The sequence below is a fragment of the Notechis scutatus genome, chromosome 1, assembly GCF_049901735.1.
Source record: "Notechis scutatus isolate UNSWTSFEM ecotype Mainland chromosome 1, rNotScu1.2, whole genome shotgun sequence".
Lineage (NCBI taxonomy): Eukaryota > Metazoa > Chordata > Lepidosauria > Squamata > Elapidae > Notechis > Notechis scutatus.
Window position 1 is genome coordinate 84,146,330 of NC_142009.1, and position 18,343 is coordinate 84,164,672.

An 18,343-nucleotide genomic window follows, 5' to 3' on the forward strand; every position below is an offset into this window, starting at 1 on the left:
CCACGAATGTATCATTGAAATGAATGACAAATGAATTACACAAGTTTTTCTTGCATTCGTTTTATAGACTGAGCCCATCCAACTTTGAATGAGAAAAACTCCATGCTATGTCTTCATTTGGAGCAATAAGCCTGTTGGTCAAATGGTTTTCTACAGTTGTCATACCAACAAAACTATTGCCTTTGGTTTGCCTCCTCAAGACTTTCCCTCCAGCTTCCTCTTGTGTAATCTTTCATTGCAGAACATTTCTTACTCAAAGAAATGAGTAAAGTTTCCTGTCTCCTTTGAGAAAGTAGAGAAGGTGGGACCTCTGGCAGATTCTTTAGAACCCCTAGCTCTCCGGTATGTGCAATTTGCTCCTTTTAAAACTCAAATGCCATTCTGGTGTTTATTTCAACTGTAAAATAATTGTTTGGAATTAATTATAGAGAACAGGCATTTGCTCACTTTTGTTGTTTTCCTTTTTTCAAAGATCAGTGTGACTTCCTCTTTTCCTTCAGTTTTGCAGTGCAGATAAGTAGTGAGAAGATAGGGCATGGCCCAGAGAGAATTAAACATTTTACATTCCCACTGATTTCAAGGAGAGAGATTTAAATAAGTCAGCTTGTTTGAAAAGGGGCTTATTTCTGAATTACTGCCTTCAATGCATGTATTGAAATCTAAGGACAGAAATCTTTTCCTCTGGGTTTTTATCCTGCTCATTGGACTCAGACGGTGTTTAACTTTCATAGTGAAATGTAGAAGAAATGCTAACAGAACAGTTCAGGTATAGAATAAAGGTTTTATTACTGCAATCAAAACAAAGTACAAATGAGTACAGTCTTTGTTGTCAGAATTTGCAATATCGATAATTTGCTTTTAAAATCATGTCTGTGCATGCACTCATGTTTTGAGGTTGGGGGGGGGGGGGGGGGGGGGGGGGGGGGGGGGGGGGGGGGGGGGGGGGGGGGCCGAATGATTGTCTACTATAATTGTATTTATCTGGAGTTGTAGCTTATGTTTTGTGACATGTTTGGCTGATTGGGAAAAGGTCCAACAACTGTGCATTAGAAACTTTGCTTAGCTTTATAATGTGATACATTATTATAATATGCATAGTATAAATATAGAAATACAGCAAGAACATCAAACCAGACCTCACCTGTCAGATTGCACAAAAACAAATTTACACACAAAAGGGCACACCTCAAGCTCTCTTGAATTCTGCTTCAATTGTGGATTGCTTTTCCACACTGTTTACCTCTAGCCTTGACCAGAGGTGTTTCATACCCATCATTTCAATGTTCTTCAATTCAAGCTAGGAGTGAAATTATTCAGAACTCAGAAGGGGTAGGCAGCCTGATATGTTTCTTCATAGATCCTAAGACATCTCATAACAACTGTCCCAAAACTTTATATAAAACTACCTGTAGAAGTTTGGATAAACTGGGAACAATGTTTGTCTCCATTTCCGGTACTCCTATTCCTTGATTACTCCAGTTACTAAGTTAAATATGACTAGTTCAAGGGAGGGAGGCAGAGAAAGCTTGCCTCCTGATGGGAAATTTAGCTCTGCTTAATGTACTTTGCAGAAGAATTGATTACAAGTTTCAAATTTTTTGGCACATTTACAGGAATTAATTCTAAAAATAAAATGTGTGTGGTACTGTTTCCAATCTTTCTAGTTTTCTTTCAGAAATTTCAAATTGGACCATATCTTATCTTTTGGGGGCATTCTCAATTTTATTTAAAATTTTAAATAAGGGAATAAGAAATGAGAAAAAAATTAAAAGTACAGAAGAATTTTTGCTAATCAATTCTAACAGGATTTTAGTGTTCATTTTCCTCTGGTTGTATGCAATGGTACAGTGCAAGTGGTTAATTCAGTTTTTTTTTGGTTATGCGTCAGATTTATTATTTCAGAACGCAATGAAACTGAAGTACATCTTTTCCGCAATGGTATTTGAAAGTGTGGAAAAGAAGGTGGGGTGCAAAAATCATGCAACACAAATGTAGCACAAAAAAATTGTGAAGAATTTTAAAATTAAACATTGTTTTAGTCAAATTTGGTCTTATCTAGTTTCCATTTTTTAGTCTTTTTTTCTTTTTTCTTTTCTTTTTCTTTTTAGTTGATCACTACTTAATTACTCTTCAAGAAACAGAAAAAGATTAGGGGGTCCTAACAGTTATTCCAATTCATGAAGCACACCTACTTATCTTCTTGGATATAAACCAGCAAACTGCCTACTAAAGTAATGAATAGACACCAATTTCATATGTGCTTATCAGTTTCACATATTGTGTCTGAACAAAAAGTATTTAAAAATTAAGCAACTATTGAAAGCCAGCCTCATAGTAAATAGCAAAAAGTGGCCTTACTATTATTTTTACCAGACAGAATAACAAATAAACCAGGAAATAAATGAGATCAATTTTAAAGGCAATGCACATTTTTATTTTTAATTCAGTTTTAAGTATATGAGTTCATACCTCTAGTTTCTTATGTAATTATCTTTCTTCTGGTTGATGGAAAATTCCTCTCACTGTATTTATGATAAATTCTATCAAATGAAGACATTTCATTTTCAATTGAACAGAATAAACCACTGTGATCTGATTGGTACATCCCAAACCCAAACTCTTCATTTAGCCAAAGTATAACGTCAGCATGTGCGCAACACACTTTCATTGTGATGCTGATTTGTGCAATTAACAGGTAGCATGTTGTACAAGTTACTTTCTTTCCAGTTTATTATTTCTGATTGTTCCACAATGATTCTTACTTTTTCCTTCACTCCTGTTTCTCCCCCACCACCCAGGTTTTTACCACTGAAGCGAGCATTTAGATGCAATAACAAAAGCATATCTTACTTTGCTTCAGGTAAGCAATTTGATTTTTTTCTTTACTATTGACTCTGATTCTTATGCAGGTCTGGTAAGGAGTCTTTCAATTCAAGAAAACTTTTTCTAATTTTGGAAGTTTTTAACTTTATCTGTGCCCAAAGATCAACTTTTATTTTATTTTCAAGTTAGCAGGGGAATTGGGTATCAATTACACTTTAGTGGTCTATGTACCACTATTCAATAAATCCTATCACAGATAATTGGTTCCTCTTTATGTCATAATAACACTGCATTTCTGCCATCTATTCAAATATTTTCCCAATCATCTTGTCAGCTTTGCTGTATATAAAAATCAACATGGTTTTCTGGACCTAGAAGTAACATCATCTGCCAAAATGGAATTATTTGCAAGACCAATGAATGACAATACAAATATTCATTATTTTCCACTCCAGTCGCGAATCTGTTCAAATGTTATATAGTTGGAAATGTGGATCAAAGGAATATATATAGCAATAGCATTTAATCTTACATACTGCTTCATAGCACTTTCTGGATGGCTTACAAAGTCTCTGTATGTATGAAAGGTAAATATGAATACATTTAAAAGTATTTACTTTTTATGAAAAGGTGTTTATTAGGAAAGGTTATTCAAAACAGTAACTGTGGACTTTTTAGCAAAAAAAAAAAAAAAAAAAAGCCTGAATAACAATTGATGAGACAGGATGATGTTACCTAGGATCATCTTAGGCAGTATTCAAACAAAATGTCTAAGAAATATCTTCAAGGTTTCCCTCTGTGTTACAACTACTTTGATGGGAAATGAGAGTCAGTTAATTTGGATCTAATAATCTCTGAATAAATATCTTTACCTACTGGTTAAAACTAAGCCCCAACCCTAATAGATTGACCCAGTGGTGGGATTCAAATTTTTTTACTACTGGTTCTGTGGGCGTGGCTTGGTGGGCGTGGCAGGGGAAGGATGCTGTAAAATCTCCAGTCAGAGGTGGTATTTGCTGGTTCTCTGAACTCAAAATTTCTGCTACCGGTTCTCTAGAACTGGTCAGAACCTGCTGAATACCACCTCTGGATTGACCCATCTAACATTGGTAGACAACTATAAATTTGTCTGAAAGGTAGAATAATTTCTAGCCGCTCTTACAAGAGCTGAGACCAATGTTAACAAAACAAAACAGTGATAGGTTTCCCATCCCTTATTCACATAGCGAAGTCCTCATTTCAGTTCTTACCTGAAAATTCATATTTAGATTTGGCAAGGGGGTATTTTCAGATGACTCAGGAAGCAATGGCTTTAGTCCGGTCAGGATGGGCAGCTGGAGATTTTCCCTGTCTGAATGTGTGGAAGCATTGGAAATTCAGACAGCTTCAAACCTTCCTTACTGTTTGAAGGATCTTTTATCATGCTGCACTGTTTTATAAATTAGTTACTGTTATAGCCAAAGAGCAGTGTTCAGAGAATTTTCTCAAAGTTGCACAGGGAAGCATATGAACTGTCCTTCATTCCAGATGATAATTAGAGAATGATAGGAATGGAATATTTCAAGCCAGGGCAAGCAAATGGATGCATTCTGTCTGCTCTGGACTGACATAGCCATAGCAGCTGACACAGTGGTGGGATTCAATTTTTTTTACTACTGGTTCTGTGGGTGTGGCTTGGTGGGAGTGGCAGGGGAAGGATACTGCAAAATCTCCATTCCCTCCCCACTCCTGGGGGAAGGTTACTGCAAAATCCCATTTCCTCCCTACCCCACTAACCTGCTTTCCAGCTCCATTCTTCTGTGCAGGGCAACAGAAGACCCATCCAATCAGCTGGGACTGATCAATGGCAGAGAATCAATGGGGGCGGGGCCAGTCAGAAGTGGTATTTGCCGGTTCTCCCAACTACTCAAAATGTCCGCTACCAGTTCTCCGGAACTGGTCAGAACCTGATGAATACCACATCTGAGCTGGCATTGGCTATGATAGCTGGGTTTATGTAATCCCAATCATCTAGGTGGCACAATGCTATCTTTTCCCAAGACATATTATACATGCCAGGCTCACCTAAAATTATGTGAGCCTTTGTTTTCATAAAGTTACTGACTGACAGTGATCTAATATGGTCATAAGCAATCCATTGAGTGTTGCTGAAAGCAAAATTGGCTGTTTTCCTCCAAAGAGATCCACCAGACACATTGCTAGAAACTAAAACCATAAGGCTATGTCTGATTTAGTATGGTCATGTCAGGCGTGCAAATTCATTGGAGAAGGCAATGATGCTAGGAATGGTTAACAGAACAAGAAGACGAGGCAAGCAGAGAACACGTTGGGTTGATAACATCAAATCTGATACAAAGTTGAACGTCCAACAATTGAAGCTGTGCTTGACAAGGGTAGCCTGGAGAACACCTGCCTATAAAGTCATCAAGAGTCAGACAGGATTAAATGGTTAAAGTAACAACAGATCCACAGAGGGATGTATACTAACAGAAATGACCAGGTGCAGTCTCCCTCCTTTTTTCAGGAAAAAAGAAAACAACCCATTATGAGGGTTTCACTTAATTACTAAACTGAACAAAAGACTAGGGATCTTTTCATCTTTCTAAATCTTTTAAAAACCCTGGTTAGGCTTGTGGAAGCATGTGCTCTTTTTGTAGATGGGAGTCTTCTCTGCATTTCCTGGTTTTATCATATGACTTCATGACATTGCAAATTCACATACTCGTTCCAGGAAGGCTTGGAGAAGGAAGAAGTTTCTCTGCAACAGCTGAGTTTCTAGAGGTTAAGCAAAGCTGAGTTATTTTACATAGTAAAAAAAAAATGTAAATATGATTTCCATCTGCTACCATGGAGTCTGGTGAATCTTCTTTCAGATTCTTTTGTACAATTCCAGGCAAAGATAACAGACCTACACTAATCCCATTATAAACATAAAGTAGTGTGTCTGATAAATTGGAAGAAGCTTTAGAACTTTAGAGCCAGATGTCATCAGATATGCTAGAAACACACAACCATAAGAGCCACAGTGGTGGTGCATTGGTTAGAATGCAGTAGTGCAGGCTAATTCACTGCTCACTGCCAACAGTTCAATTCTCACCTGCTGAAGATTGACTCAGCCTTCCATCCTTCTGAGGTTGATAAAATGAGGACCCAGATTTTGGGGGGCAATATGCTAACTCCGTAAACCTCTTAGAGAGGGCTGTAAAGCATTGCAAAGTGGTATATAAGTCTAAGTGCTTACTGCTATTGCTATTTTGTAGGTGGCATTCATAACTTCCCTCTCTTGGTTGCAATGGGAATAATAGTACTTCACTATAGTCCACCTTTCTCTTCACTGCTTCTTATAGGTTTTAAATTATAAGAATATTGTTTGTAACATTATTTCTCTTTTTCTATTTAACTTTTGTTCTTCCTTATAATGTATATATCAAAGAAAGGGTTTCCTATCTGTCTGCTTATATTTGGGATCCAATTTTTATACAGCATTGAAAATGTTTTTTTTAACTTTGTTTTAGTCATTTATAGCCAAATTTAACATCTCTATTATTTTTAATTCATTATAGTTAAATATGATAACACAAATATTTTGATTTATTGTTAGCCACAGTGTTTTTTTAAATAAAAAATAATGTATCAAAGTTGTTCTTATGAAACCGTGTTGTTCAAATTCATCTGTGTGTCTGTCCATATATAAAATAATTTTATTTTTGGTTAAGTTAACTTTCCGTTCCTTAGGCCAAATATTTTTGAAAAGGCAGAGAAAAATATTTTTACAAAGAATCTCTAAGTAATTGAGGCTCTGTGGTCTGTCAAAATGTGCTTCAATCCTTAATATCATATTTTACTAATGGGAATTGTTCCAAAACCAGTTGTGTGGATGGTTGAAGTATTAGAGTTGTATCACTACATAATTATGCCTGCATCAGTTATGCCTCCTTTCAGTGCCTGTTGTGGTTAGCTGGCAGCAGGTGTGGACGGCTGAGGAATGCAAGGACTCAGATGAGGGGCCAGGACCATTAGGGATTGGACTGCTGCCTTCAGACATTGTGGGGGCTGGCAGCAGTGATGAGGAAGTTTTCGAAGAGCCTGTGCCAAGTGCGTGTGTGCACAGGCTTGCACATAGGAATGAGCAGTTACAACAGCACGGGCGACTCGGGAGTAAGACTGCAAGGTAATGACCCCTCTTTCAAAAAGATAAAAGCCAGCTGTGAAACAAACGTACTTTGCAGAAGGCAAAGACGTTTTGAAACTACAGCCTCGTGGACATTCCAGTATCCTGAGTTTGTATTTGAAGATTCTTATTTTGCAAATTATTTCTTGTCTGTTATCTTTTGGCAAGTCTTGCACAGTTTGGCAAGGCTTGTGCTTATTACAGCTAATTATTTTGTAAAAGCATTACAAGGTTTCTGTTCCTTTTGAATTGTGTTTAATTTGTTAGAAAAAGACATTGGTTAGAACAATGCCATGGGAGAATTGGAGACAATTTGGAGAGTCACAAAATTTAAAATAAAGACATTTCTTCATTGAGGGTGAAGGTGGCAATCAAAGATTTAATTTCTAAACCGTAGAAATTGGAGCCTGCCTTTGTAGAGCTATAGATGAAAAAAAATACACCCAAGCTTTCTAACATCATAGTGTGCACCATTGTGTGCCTTGTGATCCTGTTTTAAGCACAGTGGATATGTACTCCATTTGTTGCCCGCTGAGTGAAAATTATGCTCAGAACAAATATTCCTGCAGCAATGGCCCCACACATCAAAGACTTTCCTACTTTGCAATCTGGGCCTTCGGCTTCTAAGTCACAGTGTTGGGTGAAGAAGAGAGGAAAATGTCTGATGAAATATTTGATTCTTGTCTAAACAATCAGGGAGTTGCACCGATGGTATAATTGTAAATCCCTGGAGAACTTTTTCCTCTTCTTCACTATTTATCCTTTGTCCTTTTCTCCTCATGGGTTTCAGCCTACATATCCTGCTTCTCCAAGCCACATCTTGTATAGTCAATTGCTGGAAGTGGAGAGGCTATTCATTTTTAGCCAACGTATACAAACCCACTTGGGGCTAATCCACTGTGTGTCAACCAGGCAATTTCTAACTATAGCAAACTATGATTTAAAGAATTCAAGTTCAGTGCTATGTGTGAAAGGAACCCTTTCTTTCCTTTCTGCCTGTTTATCTTTGGTTCCTTGGTTCAATCCTGAACTCATGGCCTCAGGGACTGAGTCTATTTCTTCTGCATGTTTGCTATTTACTTTGAATTCTGTTGCATGGAATACAGCACAGTGTAACTAGCAGCACTCCAGTATGTCTATTAAATCCTAATGGCAAGCATTTTCCTAGCATTATTACTTTCTAAAATATAATTATCCTCTTTGTTTTCCAGCTTCTCCGTTTATTTGAATACTTTGGATGGCAGCTGATGGCAAAGCCACTGTGAGTATATAATTTTTAATGTTAACGAGAGAAAAGAAATTAATATTATTCATTTAGTGAGAAAGTTATTTGGTGGGGTTATAAAAGCCTTTTCTGTGTTCTTTTTGGCCACTGACACATCCAGTAAACTTTCAGGTACCTAAAGGGGATAATGACTTCGACAGGAACATTGTAAATTGTGAAAAATCTGATTTATGTTTTCAGATGAAAACACTTTCTAAAGTGCCACTGCCAGATGATACTTAGATATAGTACTTAGTAAACAATGCATCATGGATGACACTCCAGGATCTGACCATATGGCGAGAATATTTGCAACCCAGCCTTTGGCACTTTTTAGTGCCAAAAGAGATACAGTAGTTTTATTATATACAGAAAAATGACACGGTAGAGTTGTTGCCTTCCTAATAATGGATCACATTCTCCTTGTAAAAACACTAGCAGGATCTGCAGCAAAGTTAAAAAAAAATCAAGATGGTGGCTGTCTCCATGTGATTCAGGCCCCATCCATTTTAATGTTCATTATATATGCATATGCAAAAATGCTTCACTCTCACAGTCACAACTACCATTTTGCCACTACACACACACCCTACTCCGTTCGCTGAGATAACATGCCAACATCTATGGGAGAATGGTTAATGGGAAGTTTTCTTCCTGAGGTGATAAGTATCTTTGCAGAAAAAATGGGTAAGAATGAACATCTGATGATTTCTACTCCAAAATGGCTGCATTGGTCATTTCTTGATTTGCTTTTCTGAAACAAGATGCAACCTAATGACACTTTCTTGAATTCAGTGTTTGTCTCCCAAAAAGCATCTTCAGCTCTTCTGGCTCCTAGAGGTTAAGATTGTCAGTTTGGCCAGCAGTCTTCTTTTCAATAATGTGAAACAATGTAGATTGCTCTTCAGGTAACTAGGTGCATTGCTGTATTATACTGCTGAAAAGAATAATGCACAAATTAGAAGGCTGTATACAAACCATTTTTCTAATACAGATGAGGCAGATTAGAAGCTTCATGGAAGGGTTTTCTCAAATCCACTTGAAAAAAAAAGTATTGGGCTATATAATTGTCTAGATTTGTCTCTTCCCAGGCTTAATTTAAAGCAACAAGCCTGAACAAGATGTTGGAATACAGAATTATTCTGATCAGAATTCTAGATGGTCCATTCTATTATAATCTCCTTGGTTTTCATAACTCAACAAACTATGAAATATTTCTCCCTTCCTAAGATATCTTCCTCTCAAAAAATGTGGGTGTGCAGTCCCTCTGGTGCATAGGATATTGTGCGTAATTACATAGCATTTGGCTATGTATTAAGCAATTGGCTTAAAAATCCCCACCCAATTTCAGAAATAGAAGACCCCAACGGTTGACAAAGGGGCTCCTGGGCCTCTTCTTTGCCATTCTGTCTAACCAGCTCCTCCGTTTACTGGAAAATTGGAAATGCTGACGTAGTCGGGTTCATGGCTGAATTGCTGTTTCATAATGACTATGTCTATACTTGATGGCAGTGAAAATTACAACGGTGTTGTCCTGGCAGTTCACCGTAGGGCCACTTAAGTTGCAGTGATTGGTGGCTGAGTTTTCCCTCCCATTAGCATTCTCATTTGCCAGGTGGGGAAAAAAAATAAGCACAAATTGCTATCCTTGGTGGGATGGAGTTCTGCCAGAAGCAATTTTAGGCATGTTGACAGGTCAGTGCCACTTTGTTCTCTCCAGTGGTGGGATTCAATTTTTTTTACTACCAGTTCTGTGGGTGTGGCTTGGTGAGCGTGGCAGGGAAAAGATACTGTAAAATCTCCAGTCAGAGGTGGTATTTGCCAGTTCTGCGAACTACTCAAAATATCCAGTACTGGTTCTCCAGAACTGGTCAGAACCTGCTGAATACCACTTCTGGTACTCTCCCTTGCTTCTGCCAACTGCATGGATCTTCTGCAATGCTTTAGCCATGGAATAGAGTGAACTCAACACATTCCTGCAGATCAGTTGCTTACATGGTGGGCCATGGGGTTGGTATGGGCTGCCAAGCAAGGACATGCTCTATGTATTTGGAAACTGGTGAAGACCAAACTTTCCCAAAGGGTCTTTTAGAATGATTGTTCATCAATGGTATATTCACTTGGATTCTGTATTAATGTCATTTTAATGATTTTGTTGTAGTGTTTATTTTTAAAGGGTTATTCTTACCAAGGACATATTATGATACATGGTACTGTTGTAAGTTACCTTGGATTTGAAAAGATACAGTGGCATTTATCTAACAAAGTTATGGTCACCCCCTCCCTAATCTTGTGGTGTGGTGTGGGGAGAGAGCACAGACTGAAGCCAGGGAGATATTCCAGGGCATGCTTCAGGTTAACAGGGAAAGTTTCCCTCTTTAGCCAGCTTCAACTCCTGTGCTACCTGCAGGGAGGCTGTGCAATGATCTGGGAAGGGATGACTTCATAGAGTAAGACTTTCCCTTTCTGTCACATGATCTGCTTGTCAGTTTCTATTCACCCGGTATGATTGATAGAATGCCAGACATGCTAGTCTCCAGCTTATTCAACAGGAAATGGGCAGATGACAGTCCCTTTTACATCTCCATCACTGCTAAAGTGCCACAATCGTGCAAGTAGTAAAGTTTATGTTGAGGGAAGATGAAAGATACTCATTCCACAATGGGTCAGACAATTAGTAGGACTTGACTAAGCTTAGGGGATATGAAGAAGACATAGTCATGAGCATCATGTTCTTAAAGAGTGGTTGCAATCCTTGAAGTCTTGGTGTGGTGTGGAATAAAATTATTTATAGCTGTTCTGACTTAGAGTGTATCACTAATAAGTTCCAGGAAAAATGTTCAGAAAAAAAAATCAAACTGATTCAATTTTCTGAATCTGTTTAGGAAATTTACTAATGTGGCAAATGCTTCCAAGTTGTTGAAATAACGTCATTGCATTTAATTCAATTTCACAATTTTCTTTGACTTCAAATTCACTGTAGAGGATTGTTTTGATCCAGAGATTTGACTGAATCAATTTCAAATGCAATTTCTATGTTGAAGCTTCACAGACCCCTAATCCAGAACATAATATTTTCTGCAAGACTAATTTCAATTGGCAAGGCTAAGGATGGAGACAAAGATTCAGCTAATGCCTTTATTTGTACAAATACGTTGATTAGGAAATCAGGAACAGATTTTTATTTTATTTATTTGATTTGTCAATCACTTACAAGATAATAGGTATAAGTATAAATATGAGTAAGAATACAGGAAATAGGTATGAATAAATGGGAACAATAAGACAGGGATGGTAGGCATGATGGTGCACTTATGCACATCCCTTGCAGACCTCTTAGGAATGGAGTGAGGTCGATAGTGGATAGTTTGAGGTTAAAGGAGTGGGGGTTAGAGGATGTAACAACAGTGCCAGGTAGTGCATTCCAGGCATTGTCCACTCTGTTGCTGAAGTCGTACTTTCTGCAATCAAGTTTGGAGTGATTTATATTGAGTTTGTATCTCTTGTGTGCTCTTGTATTGTTGCGGTTGAAGCTGAAGTAGTCATTGACTGGTAGGACATTGTAGCAGATAATTTTGTGTACTATGCTTAAGTCCAACCATAAGCGGCATAGTTCAACGTTGTCCAAGCCCAAAATTTCAAGCCTGGTGATATAGGGTATTCTGTTACAAACAGAGGAGTGTAGTACTCTTCTTGTGAAATACTTCTGGACTCGCTCAATTGCATTAATGTTCGATATACAATGCGAATTCCAGACTGATGAGCTGTATTTGAGTATTGGTCTAATAAAAGTTTTGTATGCTCTAGTTAGCAATTCCATATTTCCAGAGGAGAATGCTTTGAATGAAGATGCCCTCTTGACACCTGTAATAATGTAGTAAATGTTGTACAGTCATGAACGTTCTCTTTTGGGGCCAGGTATCTGAGAAGCAGATATCAGTCCAACTGGATGAAGACCATAACCTAAGCTTTCCCCCCTCAGTTTAGAGAAGTAATCAGCACTTTCATTACTTTTATCATTGCCTCCCCAAAGAGTGGGAGAAGAACATGCAGTATGTAACTATCGTGTGCTCTAAGCCAGGGGTCGCCAACTTTTTGGGCCTCAGGGATCACCAAACTCATAATTTTAAACCCCAGAGACCACTAACCGGTTCTGTGGGCATGGCCTAATTTGTGGCTGTGGCTTGGTGGTCATGTGACTGGCTGGGCATGGCTTGTATGTAAATATTATAAATATTTATATAAATATTGATTTTTTTTATAAAAAGAGTAACTTTTACCCAAAATCAGGCAAAGCAGGCAGGAAGATTGAGTTGCTCACAGAATCATTCAGTGATCTATCTATCTGCCATCGGCTAGCTTAGTCTCTCAAAGTTGCTTGCCGTGAGTCTGCACTAAATAATAGAACCTTCAGTCCTAAGGAAGGTTTGGCTGTGTTTAAAAGCAGAGCCAAAGATCTAAAGACTAGCTAGAAAGCAAGAAATCCAATCATTTCCTGCTTCCTAGCTAATGTAAATCTCCCAACACAGCAGAATAGATGACAATCAGAAAAAGGAAAAATAGCAATTTAGCAGGCAAGTTTGCCATGTAAGGAGTGAGTGGGCGGGGAGGGTTCCCGCGGGCCATGTGGGCTGCGTAGCCTTGTGTTTCTGTGCAGCCTGGATTAATTGCTTTGGGGGATGCTCTGGGGGTGAGATTTCTCTGCAGCCCACCAAAATTTTCTCACGGCCCACCAATGGGCTGCGGCCCACCAGTTGGTGACCACTGCTCTAAGCTGTCTTCTATGTATCTGAGTTTAGATAACTAAACTGTCCTAACAGTTTCACTATTACCTGCAAGTTCAAGTTTAAAAAGTAGTGTCATGGGAATTAAACCGCTAACATAGAAGTCTTCAGATTTCACTGTATTCTGTCATTTCTGACTTACATAAGTAGTCTATTTGGTTTGAACTTTGGATCAATCAATCTGCTGGGTCATTTATAGGTTACATAGAGTCTGGCTACAGTAATAATCATTAGTCATTATAGATTGGATGGAAAAGCATTCTACTTGTTGGAAGTGACCTAGAAGTTTCAACTAGTGTAGCACTGATATCAATGTCTTAGATGGTCTAACTAGATGAATCCATGTTATATTATTTCCGAAAGAGCCATATTAGCTGTCTATTTGTACGCCTTTAACAACCAATGGATGAGGCATATGTCTAAAGGAGTCCTTCCTTGCATATAAACTCTGTGTATTGAGGTTATCAGGGGAACCTCATCTTTTTATTCTGTCTGTGAGAAGGACAAAAGGATCTCAGCGATTTCAGCAAATTTGGGAGTATCTTCCAAAGAGAGTACATTTGGCATCAACAAAGTGTGTGTGTGTGTGTGTGTGTGTGTGTTTGGCATTGGATGCTCTTTTTAGTGCCAATTCACTTTTATTTTAATACGTTAACAATTTCTGTAACAACAATCTCCCTCAGGTTAAGTACATTCAATTGTTCATTTCAAGTTGTAGATTTTAAGAAATCCCTGAAAGTGTGACCTGAACAGTCTATAAATAGTTTTTTGAAAAAGAATTCACATAGATCCAGATTAAATTCAAATACATTTTCATGAGGCAACTAAAACTAGGTGAAAGAACAATTTCTGGTTATGATGTTACCAATTTTCTTCTCTGTTGACATCCATGTTGCTTCTGTGACAATGCAGTGTGTTGTTTACTCATCAGCAGGATGATGATGAGAAAGCATTGTGCTTTCGACACAGTCTTTGAGACAGAGTTGATGTGATAGTTCCCTAAGGGAGGGGACAGTTCAATTCACATCTGAAACATTTTAATTTACCTTGATTGAGATTAGTTTCTAACCTCCCATTCAGTAAAACTTTTGTCTTTATAGATCTTATGCAATCTCCAGCATTCCATATGTGTTTCCAACTTCCCATGTTTTGAAAAGGTTAAGATTCAAAATGGATACCTAAGATATATAAGGCACCCTTGAAAACTCTAACTCCTTCTGCTTTTAAGGAGAAAAATGAATCCTTTATTTTTTTAAAAACTATTTTTCCCCTTAAAATGCCCACAAAATCCCAAAAGGATTGGAATATGTTGGCCCTGTCAATGAGACTGCTCATCTATGTTGCACACCAGGACAAAAATACTGCTCAAATATTTTGACTGAAGTCATTTGAAATGCCGTGGATTAGCTCCATACCCCCATCCTGGGAGAAATAATTCTCTTGCCTCCAAGGGTGGAATTTAAAGTTCTTAACAACAGGTATGTGGGCATGGCCTAATTTGTGGGTGTGGCTTGGTGGTCACAAAACTGGCTGGGCATGGCTTATATTTATATTATAAATATTTATGTAAATATTGAATTTTTTATTAAAAAGATCAACTTTTACCCAAAATCAGGCAAAGCAGGCAGGTACATTGAGTTGCTCACAGAATCACAGATTCTCTTAGAGATCTATCTATCTGCAATCTGTTTCCTGAGTCTGCACTGAAAAATAGAAGCTTCAGTGCTAAGGAAGGTTCAGCTCTGCTTTTAGGTTAACTAGAAAGCAAGAAATCCAACATTTGCCTGCTTTCTAGCTAATCTAAATCTCCTGGCACAGCTGACAGTTGGAACAGCTGATGGTTGGGGAAAAAAAAGGAAAAATAGCAACTTATCAAAAATTAGGCAAAGGCGCAATGCAGGCAAGTTGGATGTTGTGCATGGCAGTTTAAGGAGTGAGTGGGCGGGGAGGGGAGAGCCAGTGCTGCGATTTGCCGGTTCTCCGAACTGCACAGAATTTTAACAACCAGTTCTATAGGACTGGTCTGACCAGGTAGAATCCCACCCCTGCCTGCCTCCATTCTAACGCTATGATTCCAAGAAAAGATTACACTTTCAGAGAGTTTCTGCATGTCTGCTCGGCTTTTATTTCTTGGTTGATTACAATTCCCTCAAAGTGTACAATTTTTGAAAAGAGAAGAAAGACAAATAACAAATAACTGCAAAACAAAAACAACAGTAATAACAACAGTAGTTAAAATAATAATAAATCCATCTGGAAAAATAATAGTTGATATGCTTAATAAATTTTCTTCAACTGCCTTTAGATTAAAAAGGTCTTCAGCAGATGTCAGAAAAGTGTCCAAAAGATTCAGTTCACAGATGGCATAGTGGAGGAAGGAGGAATAACTATTGAACAAGTTCTTCCCTTGTGGCCACCCCTTTTGCCTTACTAGGTAGGCATCCATGAAGAAAGATCTCAGATCTTAGGGTCCGGCTAGTGAGAACAAAGCATTCAAGTTTAACATACTGCATGAATACTGAAGTCTTTCTCTTGAGCTTCAGTTCAGGCAGACCTGCCTCAAAACCTGCCTTTTAACTTATGAAATGTGCTAGTTGTGGTCTGGAAGGTGTTGATGTTGGCCTTTCTATTTTAAGACTCAAGGAAAATTTGTAGTACTTGAGGCCAGCAAAATCAGACAGATAAGCAGAGTGAGTGCCAGTTCTGTCTGAGATGAGAACTCCATAATTTAGGTGTGACCATAATTTAGGTTAGGCCCTTCTCTTTTCCATACTAATTATACCACTAATTGTGGCCTCACCATCAGATCTTAAGCTGTGGTTCAAGCTAATATTTCAGAAGGGAGGATTATTTCAGCCCTCATCTTTTTGGACTTTAAATCTCATTATCGATAATAGTGCCCAGAAACAAACAAACAAACAGAGTATCTAATAGACCCTTGCTGGATCAGGTAATATTTATTTATTTATTTATTTATTTATTTATTTATTTATTTGATTTGCCAATTGTTTACAAGATAATAAGTATAAGTGTATACATAGTTGTGAATACATGAAATGGGTACATATAAGAAAAATAAAAGAAGAATAAGAGAAACAATAGGACAGGGACGGTAGGCATGTTGGTGTGCTTATGCACGCCCCCTACAGACCTCTTAGGAAAGGGGTGAGGTCAAGGAAAGGGGTGATCCTGACTTCCACTTTTTCAGCTACATTCTGAACCAATTCCAGTTCCCAAAGATGCAAAGGAAGCCCAAGGCAGAGCACATTCCAACAATTGCATATAGATGCAACTAAGGCCTATGTCACCATAGCAAGGCATGACCTTATCAAGAACAGTAGCTGTTCATGCTGAGGTGATCAAGGGCATCTTGGCTACATCTGCCACTCAACTTTCAAGTCCCACATTTCTAGCAAGCTGTAGTATGGGCATGTGACATGTTGCTTAAAGGGCAAATTCAATGTGGGGAGGTGCTTAGTTGTGGGGATGAGGCTTCAGGTAAGAATGTATGTTATAATATGAAATATCAGTTGTAGACTAAAGAGACACAGTTGGGAAATGGCTCTGTGGATATAAAAGAATTTACAGGCAGTAGTAAAGTAAGAGTTGGCATAGCACACACATGAGAATGGGAAATGGTTTGGGTATGAATAGGTGTTGTGAGAGGAAACTCAAAATGGATAATGGGTTTGGAAGAAGGCAAGTTATTCTTGCAAGACAATCCAGGAATCTCCTGCCCTAATGGAAGACCACTGAATATCAAACCCAAGTATAGCTGTGTGATGCTTTTCGAAGCCTTTATCTTTGTGAAGACAATTTTGCCTTTTTCCTTGGTTTTTTAAATCAACATTATTGAAATTTTAGGAATTTAACCCAGAGCCAAGTTGTACTCTTTCCCAAGTTATAACCCACAGTGCATATAATGAACAAAAATATCACAACTAAAATGTGTTATGTTATGAAGAAATCACTTCCATTTAAAAATTCAATAAGACAAAGTGTGGTGAATTGAGATACTAAAGTGAAGCATAGCACCCTTTATTGCCAGGGTTGAACAAAGAATGTACAACTTTGCATACTTACATTGATTAAATATGTGAATGACCAGCTATGTGACACACCAATGGGTAAAACTTCATTCCAGTTCAAAATCTACAAATACACGACCACGGTAACCACACTACTTCCACTAGAGATGATTCATATGTTTAACTGCTAGTCCTCAAGGAAGGATTCACTGTGTGATGTTTGTCAGTTGAACCCGCTCCAAACTCGATTGCAGAAGATAAGACTTCAGCAACAGAGTGATCAACGCCTGGATCGCCCTACCCGACTCGGTTGTTACAGACTCAACCCCTCACAGCTTCAACCTCAAACTGTCTACCATAGCCCTTCCCCCATTCCTAAGAGGTCCTTAAAGGGGGCGTGCATAAGCGCACCAGCATGCCTACCATCCCTGTCTTACTGTCGCCATTTATCTGTATTTACTTCCTTTGTTCTTGTTTATGTTCACACTTGTATTTGTTATCTTGTACATGTTTGACAAACAAACGAATAAATGAATAAATAAAATAAATAAACCTTCACATTTATGTCTCATCGATTTCAGTAGGATTACCTTGGCTGTGTTGTGGTACGAACTGGTGATAAAAATATAGGTTGAATCTCTCCTTCCCCTGATTCTTTGCTGTTTGAATCTCTCTTTCCCCTGATTCTCTGCCATGGGAATGGCTGCCAAGTAATAACAAAATAGGTGGTGGTTATGCCATGTGGGGTGTTCAGGTTTTCATACCTTACATACCACCGAGTCCTCGTTTTCACTATGTTTTCTTTTACCCCTTGAATATTAGGGACCGATATAAAGCTGCAAAGCTTCATTTTTCAGATGGTTGCTTTTGGTTTGTGTTCCTGTATCTAGCCACCCTTACACAGACTAGCTTGCTGCAGGTGTGAAACAGGAAGCCACACTGAAAAAGAGAGAGAAAAGCGCAGTACTTTTTCTCTAGGAGCTCCACATGAATCAATTTTAATTAGAGCATGTTATGCTTCAGCTCCTGGCTTTCCCATTTGCTGTGTGGAGAGCCTGTTTGAAAGATTGCATTCTATAGCAAGCTCTACCTTCATCTCTTCTTCTTCTTCTTCCTCCTCCTCCTCCTTTTCTGTCTTCTGCAAATGTTACAACACCAACTGAAATTTCCTCTTTTCTTTCTTTTCTGCGTGCCTTGCAGATCCCTTTGCGTCAGAAGACAAGGAAGAAAAATCAAGGTACTGAGTCTGCTTTGTTCCTCTTTTTGTTTATGA

General features: G+C 38.3%; 1 protein-coding gene across 1 annotated transcript in view; it reads left to right on the forward strand.

The window, feature by feature from the left end:
- The first annotated feature begins 247 nt into the window (after positions 1 to 247).
- The window catches only part of IPCEF1 (interaction protein for cytohesin exchange factors 1), a 44,000-nt gene continuing 25,904 nt past the window's right edge, over positions 248 to 18,343 (forward strand). Inside the window, exons 1-4 of the mRNA XM_026680314.2 lie at positions 248 to 342; positions 2,799 to 2,860; positions 8,206 to 8,255; positions 18,271 to 18,307. Of these exons, the coding sequence (XP_026536099.1) occupies positions 8,232 to 8,255; positions 18,271 to 18,307 (61 nt within the window). The 5' untranslated portion in view covers positions 248 to 342; positions 2,799 to 2,860; positions 8,206 to 8,231. The remainder of the gene's footprint in view (positions 343 to 2,798; positions 2,861 to 8,205; positions 8,256 to 18,270; positions 18,308 to 18,343) is intronic.